Source organism: Pteropus alecto, unplaced genomic scaffold, assembly GCF_000325575.1.
Source record: "Pteropus alecto unplaced genomic scaffold, ASM32557v1 scaffold45, whole genome shotgun sequence".
In the NCBI taxonomy this organism is placed as follows: Eukaryota; Metazoa; Chordata; class Mammalia; order Chiroptera; family Pteropodidae; genus Pteropus; species Pteropus alecto.
In genome coordinates this window covers 5,242,019-5,251,605 of record NW_006442491.1, presented here as the reverse complement: position 1 = coordinate 5,251,605, position 9,587 = coordinate 5,242,019, and the positions used below count along the sequence as shown (strand labels likewise).

General features: G+C 40.5%; 1 protein-coding gene across 2 annotated transcripts in view; it reads left to right on the top strand.

Annotated features, from left to right (window-relative positions):
• Positions 1–276: 276 nt before the first annotated feature.
• The window catches only part of PCSK2 (proprotein convertase subtilisin/kexin type 2), a 247,401-nt gene continuing 238,090 nt past the window's right edge, over positions 277–9,587 (top strand). Inside the window, exon 1 of one of the 2 annotated variants that reach the window (XM_006921572.2) lies at positions 277–753. In XM_006921572.2, the coding sequence (XP_006921634.1) occupies positions 577–753 (177 nt within the window). In that variant the 5' untranslated portion in view covers positions 277–576. The remainder of the gene's footprint in view (positions 754–9,587) is intronic. The other variant, XM_006921573.1, reaches the window with a different exon arrangement.

Sequence of the window (9,587 nt, the reverse complement as noted above, 5' to 3'; positions counted from 1 at the left end):
AGCAAGGAGGGCCTGGGTAAGGAGATGGAGGAGCTCTCCGGGGTGCTGACAGGGACGGGGGAGAGGACTCTCAGAGAGAAGCACCCCCCTAGCCGAGGCAAACCCGCCAGGCCGGGGGCGGACAGGGGCGGGCCCGGGGTGGCCCAGGGCGGGGTTCGCTGCTTCTCCCATCGTCATTGGCTGCTGGAGGATGCACGTCACCCAGGCTGGTGCTCTCCTCCCGACCCAGTGGAATTAGAGCTAAGGAGGAGCTGAAAATGCAGATTTAGCATCAAGCACAGACATACACTCGCTCTTTCTCTCAGATACACACAGCTCCCCACATTTGCACCTCTGCCAGCGAACTGGGCCGCCTGACTACACGGCTTCCCCGCGAGCCAGATGCTGGAGATCACACACTGATTTGCTGCTTTCTATGCCCCTAGTCTCTTCCTCTACACAAAGATTTCTTTTAAAACAACAAACAAACAACAAAAACTGTATATACATATTTTTTTTTATTTGCATCTTTCCTCCGGGTCCCCTGCTCCGCCAGCCTGTGCGCCTCCTAGCACCACTTTCCACTCCCAAAGAAAGATGAAAGGTGGCTGTTTCTCCCGGTGGAAGGCGGCCGCCGGGCTCCTCTTCTGTATCATGGTCTTTGCATCTGCCGAGAGACCAGTCTTCACGAATCATTTTCTTGTGGAGTTGCATAAAGGAGGAGAGGAAGAAGCTCGCCAAGTTGCAGGAGAACACGGCTTTGGAGTCCGAAAGGTAAGCTATCCCTTGCATTTCGCATGTTGTTTCAAAACGGGGACAGCCCTGCGCAATCTCATTGCAGATTTGCAAGTTTTCTCTCTTTCTCATGCGATGCAGACATTATGCCATCGGCTCTTTAACGCGACATTGCCTCCAGTGATCTTTCACGGGTTATGTAATTAAAATGTCCTTCAAATTCTACTAGTAAGGTCATTAAAAATAATTTATTGCTCTTTGACTTGGTAGCGAAAACAGGATGACACATTTCAAACAATGCTGTGCGTCGGGCTGCTGTCCGAGGTACCAAGTTCTCAAGGCTGCCTGGGAATGGAGGGATAAAGTGCTGAACATCTGGGCTTGGCGTTGGCTGTCCTGCCAGAGATATATCCCCTGCTCCCAACCCCGCAGAAAGAGTAATTTCGGACGGACAGGGCTAGAAGCTTAGACATTGTAATTCATCTCTGTGCTCTTTGGACCCCGCGCCAGGAGGATTTCCCTCCCGGTGACTTCGGTCCCCGCTCTCTTCCAGGGAAAGCAGACCTGAACTGGTTTTTCTTCCCAAAATCGGGGCTGAACTTCTCGCCTTCGTCCCCGCCCACCACAGCCCACCCCCGGAGCGTACTCCTAGTTAGTGCTCACGTTCTCAACGAACAGCTATAGAAGCTGGAAAGGTAGATTTTAAGGGGAGTTTCCTGCGGAGAAGTCGGGGTGCCTCTCCTGGTTTGTGAGCAGCCGGCTTGGCTTTCCCAAGAGGACGCGGGGATCCCCATCCCAGTAAGTTGTCAGAGTTCTACGGTTTGGTCAACTGGATGGGGCTCCCAGTCTAGGATGCCTGGGGACTCCTTTGGAGAGTTCAGGGTACCCATCCTGTGAAGGAAAGGAAGAGAAGAGCACTGGGTGACTTACCTGCTCTTTTTGCGAAATATCATGTCAGGGATATCAAGTGTCCTTACGGGACCTGGTGAGTGGTGGGATAGAGTAAGGGTGCAAGGAGAAACCGAGGAGAGCAGAACCTAGAGGACAAAGGGATGTAATTTGGCAACCAGAGGGCCGGCTGGAGGTTTGTGGGATTCCGGGCCCAATCTCCCTCTTGAACCCAGGAAGGAGGCTTGAGATGAAGGGTGGGAGCTCTCTGTCGTTGCTTTTGCTCCTCAAGGGCAGCGCGAACTGGGACTCATATCAGTCCCTCTGTCCCAACTTCCCACGCCTCCCACCTCCCTCCCAGCCGCGGCAAGTGCTCTTTCACATGCTGCGAGCTCTCTCGCCTCGGTAGGGCGTTGGCAGTCGCAATTTCGACCCCAGGTGGCTTTGACAGCGAGTTTGTGAGAGGTCTCGAAAGAGGCGCTGGGTCTGCCAGTGGCGCGCGGGCGGGTCTTGCAGAAGGGAACTTGTTGCTCCAGGGAAGCGTGGGTAGAGCAGGAGAAAGAGGACGCCAGCTGAGGGAGCAGCCCGCTGTTGTTCTGGCCCAGGGCCTGGGGACTATTTTAAGAGTGCCGCCAAACCAATAAGCAAGCAGACCCTCCTTCTTTCCCACCCCACTCCTCAAACTTGGGAAGAGCCAGGACGCAGGCGCCATAAATATAATAGTGATTATTATTAGCTGACAGTTATAGGGAACCTTTATGTGCTGGAGTCCTTACATACATTCTTATTTAATATTCTCAATAATTTTTAGGAAGCAACTATTATTATTAACCCTATGGTACTGATAAGGAAATTGACTCAATAAAGCCCATGATAAAAACAACCAAAGATTTAAATGCATATCTTTCAGAGATGAACTCATGCTTTTTACCCTAGTACTTACCAAACCAACCTAAGTGCTCTGCAGGGCATGATGGGCATTGGAGTATGCCAAAGTCTTCAGTTCTAGAGTGTAAAAAGCTACCGTTGATGCACAAGTAGCTGTTACTTTCTCCCCGCTACCATGCACCTTTTCATAGTGTAGGCAGATTTTGCTATCTCCTCTTTATTTCTCCTTTTGAAAATATGGCCCTAGGATATGATCTTAGAAACTTAATCAAATCTAGATGTAGCCAAGACTGATAATGGCTTAACTTACTAATTGTCCAAGAAGGTTACTTTTTTTTTTTTTTTTTTTTGTATACAGGTAAACAACCTAATGAGAGATTTACAGTTTTGATGACAGAATTTGAGCGTGGAGGTGTCGGGACAATCTCATCATAAATGAGGTTGAATCGTCTCAATACACTTACTTTCAAATCTCAAAGAACTCATACTATAGAGTGAAATCAGATACCTAAGTCTGTTTCTCTCTCATTCTTTCTCGAAGAGGAGCCCACTGGTTTTTAATCATGGCCTCAAACCTTCAATTCCTATCTAGGAGACATGGGCTTCTACCTTGCTACCTCTCTCCTTACCTCTCCATATCTCTCTGAAGTAACATCTCTTACCTGAATGATTTTGCTCCAATACATATTTAAGTAAAAATCAGTCTTTGGCAAAATAGTTCTGTCTGATGAATCTTTGCTTAATGCTACATCTGTCTAGAATAAAACCTCTTTTTTCCCTTGGATCCATGTTCCATCCATCCTTCAAGACTGGGCTCCAAAGCTTCCCTGATTCTGTGGACCACAGTGAGCTTTTTTCTCTCCAAATTCCTGTGGGACAAAAAGCAAAGTTTGCACAACATAAGCTAGTATAGTCGTCACTTCTCTAGTCATTTCATATATGTACATAAATATGGATGTAAGTATTACCTTTCACTTAAAAGGTAAATATTCAGGGATATCGTCGATATTTCTGGTTTCCTCTTCATAGCCAGCATATGTAGGTTTGCCAGCCTATAAAAAATCTTTCTTAGTTTTATTTATTACTCCAAATTTCCCAAGCACTGTCTTGTCTTGTTTTTTTATCATGCTTTACTGTACTTTCCTTTTGTTAACATTTGTTATTCATTTTCATTTTAAACCCCTAACATTTAGTACACCTCCCAACTTCCTACTGCCCCATTATCTCTAATGCTCAGTGTCAGACACCAAAGATTCTCAGTAATTATTTATTTACTCAAAAGAAGGGTCAACTATGCACACTAGAGGAACCTGCTATTTTACTAAGTTATCTCATCCAACTTCACAAACCTACGAGGTAGAAATTATTAGCATCAGCCCTAATTCTCAGATGAAAAACTTAAAGTTCCAAGAATTTAAGTAACTGCTCATATCTGAAAAACTCAGATTTAAAACCAAATTTGCTTTACCAAAAATAATTTTGTTTTTCTATCATGCTGCCTCCAGCAAGCCTTTCCTGACTGCTAAGAGCTCTGCCTTTAGGGCACCATTTCAGAATTCTGATATTTTTCTTTTCCTTTCTTTTTTACTACTTTGTTCTATATCTAATACTTATTTGGTATTAACATAAGAACCTACATCATTAAAAATGTGTATGAGTATGTATTTCTTCAGGTAGATCATAAATCTTCCAAGAGGAGAAACAATATATTGTCTTTTTATAGTTCCTATATTTAGCATGGTGGCCTGACATGAGGTATTCGATAAATATTTTGTCGATTATTTTGCCTAACTCTTATTCTCTAAAATGGAGTAAAAATACCTTTGACTTTACTCTCAGAATGGTGTATTATGACTAAAGTTTCCTATTTTATCATGACTTGGCCCAAAGATGTATGTTCATCAGAGAAGAAGCATGTGTCTAGGAGAGTGAATGAATTTACAGTAATAACAAAGGAGTTATTAGAAAGGGTGCCTTAAAATTCTCAATACACTATTTATTTTAATTCCCTTGGAAAAAAACAAAAATTATTTATTAAAGCTATATGTTGAGAGTTGGCCAAAAATTAGGTAAGAATTAAGGAAAAATTCCAAACTGAAAATTGGGTGTTCTTGTTTTGCTATAGTATGTTTTGTTTTTTATCCTTGTAGGACTATGGCTAAGTAAAATCACATGAGTGCTTTATATGTGTGAAAGTTTTTAAAAATTTTAATCTAGCAATAATTGTGCTCTTATGTAATGAAATAAAATTTTTGTCATTTTAGTTTTATTGAAATATAATTTAGGGAAGGGCACAGCTTCATACATTTTTATCAATGGGGCATGCATGTATAACAGGCATCCAGATCAAGAAATAAAATATTATCAGCATCCTATAAGCCTCCCTCTTGCTCACTTGGTTAGTTTTTAGTTTTTGGTTATTGTAAATATTGCTTCTGTGGATATTGTCACATATGTATTTTGGTGAACAAATATATGCTTTTCTGTTGGGAACATCCCAAGGAATAGAATTGCTGAGTCAAAGGGTATGCATACATTCAACTTGTACACTGTGTCAGTTTTCTATTGCTGTGTAACAAATTACTACAAATGTTGTGGCATAAACCCATGCAAATTTATTATTTCATAACTATCATGGATAAGAAGTCTGACACATTTTAGTTGGGTCTTCTACTCAAGACCTCATAGGTTGAAATAAAAATATTGGCCAGGTGTGTCTTTCATCTAGAGGAACAACTAAGGGAAAAATCCAATTCTAAGCATATGTGGGTTTTCAGGAAAATTTAGCTCTTCATAATTAGAGACCTAGAGTCTTCATTTTCTTGGTGGCTATTGTACCAGGACCACTCTCCGCTTCTGGAGACTACTCTTAAGACCTTGGCACATGACCCCCTCTATAATTCTTCTCACATTCTAACCCTTCAAATTTCTTCCTTCAGGAAGGGCCTGGTCCTTGCTTAGGGTTAACATAATTAGGCAAGGCCCACCCAAGACAATTTCTCATGATATTTTTTTCTTTTAATATTGTTTTTTTAAAATTTTCAATTATAGTTGGCATACAATATTGTATTAGTTTCAGATGTACAACATAGTGATTAAACACATATAACTTATAAAGTGATTGCCTCAGTAAATCTAGTACCCATCTGACACCATATGTAGTTATTACAGTATTATTGACTATATTCCTTATGCTATACTTTACAGCCTCATGACTATTTTGTAACTACCAACTTATACTTCTTAATCATTTTCCCTTTTTCATCCATTCCCCACAACACTCCTACCATCTGGCAACCATCAAAATATTCTCTGTATCTATGAGTTTGTTCATTTATTTTGTTCCTTAAAGTCCACATGTAAATGAAATCATATGGCATTTGTTTTTATCTGACTTACTCCACTCAGAACAATATCCTCTAAGCCCATCTATGTTGTTGCAGGTGGCAAGGTTTCATTCTTTTTTATGGCTGAGTAATATTCCATTGTGTATATTTACCACTTCTTCTTCATCCATTTATCAGTTAATGGACACCCAGGTGTCCTCCATATCTCTGCTCTTTATTATAAGTAATGCTGCAATGAACATATGGATTTAAATATCCCTTCAAAGTAAATGCCCAAAAATGGGATTACTAGGTCCTTTTTTGTCTCTAGTTACAGCCTTTGTTTTAAAATATATTTTATCAGGTGTAAGTATTGTTATCCAGCTTTTTTTTTCTCCATTTTTATAAAATATCTTTTCCCATCCATTTACTCTCAATCTGTGTGTGTCTTTCAATCTGAAGGGAGTCTCTTATAAGCAGCATATATAAGGGGCTTGTTTTATTATTCATTCGGCTACTTTATCCTTTGATTGAAGCATTTAATCCACTTACATTTAAAGTAATTGTTGATACATATGTAGTTGTCATTATTTTATTATTTATACTATTGAACTTTTCATCTTCTTCTTAAAGAAGTCCCTTTAACATTTGTTGTAATACTGGTTTTGTACTGACAAACTCTAGCTTTTTCTTATCTTGGAAGCTCTTTTTCTGTCCTTTGATTCTATATAATAGCTTGCTGGGTAGAATATTCTTGGTTGTAGTCTTGCTTTTCATCACTTTGAATATTTCATGCCAATTTCTCCTGATCTGCAAAGTTTCTATGGCGAAATCAGCAAATGGTCCTATGAGAGCTCCATTGTAAGCAACTAACTGCTTTCCTCTTTCTGCTTTTAAGATTTTTACTTGTCTTTAACCTTTGGAATTTTAATTATGATGTGTCTTGGTGTGAGCTTCTTTGGGTTTATCTTGTTTGGGATTCTCTGCACTTCTTGGGCTTGTATGTTTATTTCTTAGAGAAGATTTGTTATTATTTCTTCAAATAGGTTTTAGATTCCTTGCTCTCTCTTGTCTTTCTGGTGCAAGACAAGAGATGCAAATGTTGGCATACTTGATGTTATCCCAGAGGTCCTTTAAACTATCCTCATTTTTTGGATTCTTTTTTCTTGTTACTGTTCTGATTGGGTGTTTCTGCTACCTTATCTCTAAATTGCTAATTTGATCCTCTGCTTCATCTAATTTACTATTGATTCCCTCCAAGGTATTCTTCATTTCAGTTATTGTATTTTTCATTTCTAACTTGTTCTTTTTTATGTTTTCTATCTACATTTTTATGTTTCCTACCTCTTTGTTAAGTTCTCCCTGAGTTCATCTACTCTTCCTCTAAGTTCATTGAGCATTCTTATAACCAGTGTTTTGAACTCTGCATCTGGTACATTGCTTGTCTCCATTTTATTTAGTTATTTCTTTGGAGCTTGGTCCTGTTCTTTTATTTGGGACATGTTTCTTTGTCTCTCCATTTTGGTTGCCTCCTTATGCTTGTTTCTAGAGCTGCTATGTCTCCCAGTCTTAGTAGAGTGGCCTTATGTAGTAGGTGTTATGTAGGGCACAGTGGCACTGTCTCCTTGGTCACCTGGGCTGGGTGCTCCAGAGGTGTCCCTGGTATATGTCATGTGTGCTCTTCTGTTGTAGTTGAGCCTTGGTTGCTTTTTGCACTTCTATGGGAGAAATCGATCCATGGGCTGATTGGTTGTAAGGACTGGCTGTGACTATAGTAGAGGAGCTATTGTGCAGGGACTGACCTTAAAGAGCAGGATTTGCTTTAGCAGGGCTCTGGTGCTTGTCCAGTCTGCCCTTTAGGTGTGTTGTTCTCAGATGCAATCTCATGTGTGCTCTGGCTCTGTCCAAAGCCTCCTACTGGGTGTGACAGCCCGGGGACCTTCTGGAGGGGCCCCACCACAGGCCAAGTTTAACTGCAGCCTGTGCCCTTCCTGGGACCACCTAGCATGAGCAACCAAGCGATTGACTTATGTCCACCATCCATGCTGGGCTTGGAAGTACCTCAAGAGGCCATGCTATGAATTGAGGCTGGCTGTCGCTAGTGCCAGGTTTGGGGCTGCTAACAAGAGTTACAGGGCACACCAAGCCACATTCTACTTGTTTGGATTTTGTGAACATTTGAGAGATTTTAGGAAAGTCCTCAGCATAAACCAAGTCAGGCCATTTGTGTGGAAAAGCCACTGGAAGCAGCATGGGTGAGCCTGCAAGTGTGAAGTGGGGTCTCAGAGAATCATCAAGGTGGGGTGACCAGTGTTAGCCACATTGATGGAGACTCAGATATGGTGACTGTCTGTGTCTGTATGCTGGGGTGGGGGAAGGACTCAACAAAGAAACAATGAATTCTTCCAGTACTTCTATCTGGTAGAAAGCTGCCCCTCCAGCCCTCATCTTGAAGTCAGAAAATTCAGTTTCTCCTCATATGTCCCTGGTGCTTTTCAAGCAGCTGCCCCAGCACTGAAGCTCAGAGCCAGTGAGTCCATCAGTGAGCAAGTTTGTGTGCAGGCCCTTTAAGAGGCGCACCTTGCACTCCTCACTCTTCTAGTGGGACCTCCAGAGCCAAGATAATTCTCCTAATCTTTAGTCATCACATTCAGGTGTGGTACCGGCCTGTTCTGAGTCTCTGCCCCTATTATGAGTCTCAAGGTGTATGTCCTTAGTTGTAGAACTTCTGTTCAGTTAGACTTCCAATGATTCTTAATGATGATTGTTCTATAGTTTAGTTGTAATTCTGATGTGGTCATGAGAGGAGAGAAGCACAGCATTTGCCTATTCAGTCATCTTGACTGGAAGTCCCCAATTTCTCTTAATTTTTGATTAACTCAACTAAATTGATTTGAGACTTTAATTTGATTCGGGACCTAACTACATTTGATAAATCTCTTCATCTATGTCATGTAATGTAATCTAAACACAGAAGTAAAATCTATTATATTAATAGCCTTGTCCATACACAAAGGGGTGTGGATTTTACAGGGCATGTAAACCAGAGCGTGGAAACCTAGGGGCCATCTCAGAATTCTGCCTACCACAGACAATCTGAAAAAGGTTTTGAAAGCAGTTATGCCAATTCCAAGTACCACCAGCAGTGTGTAAAAGTTCTGACTGCTCCACATTCTCTCCAACATTTGATATTTTGCACCTTTTTCCTTTTAGTTATTTTGGTAGATATGTAGTGAGGTCTCATTGTGATTTTAATTTGCTTTTTCCTAATGATCTTTTGAAGCCGAATGCCTCTTCATATGCTTATTGGTAATATGGATATTCTTTTTTACACAATATTTGCTCAGGTCTTTATCCCTAAAAAGTTTTTCTTATGAGTTATCTGTCTTAATTTTTGGTTTGTAGGAGTTATTTGCCTATTATGGATAGAAATCTGTTATCAGATATATGTATTTTAAATATTTATTGTCAGCCTTCCTTTATTAAAATATACTTAAATATATTATATTAGTTTCAGGTGTACAACATATGATTCAACATTTATATACTTTATGAAGTCATCACCTAGATAAGTCTAATAACTGTCATCATATATAGTAATTATGATATTATTGACTAAATTTTTTATGTTGTAGATTAAATCTCCATGACTTATTAATTTATAACTGGAAGTTTGTACCTTTTAATCTTTTTCACCTTTTCTTCTATACCCCAAACCCCCTCCCCTCCAGCAAACAGCAGTTTATTCTCTGTATTTATGTGTGTGTCTGT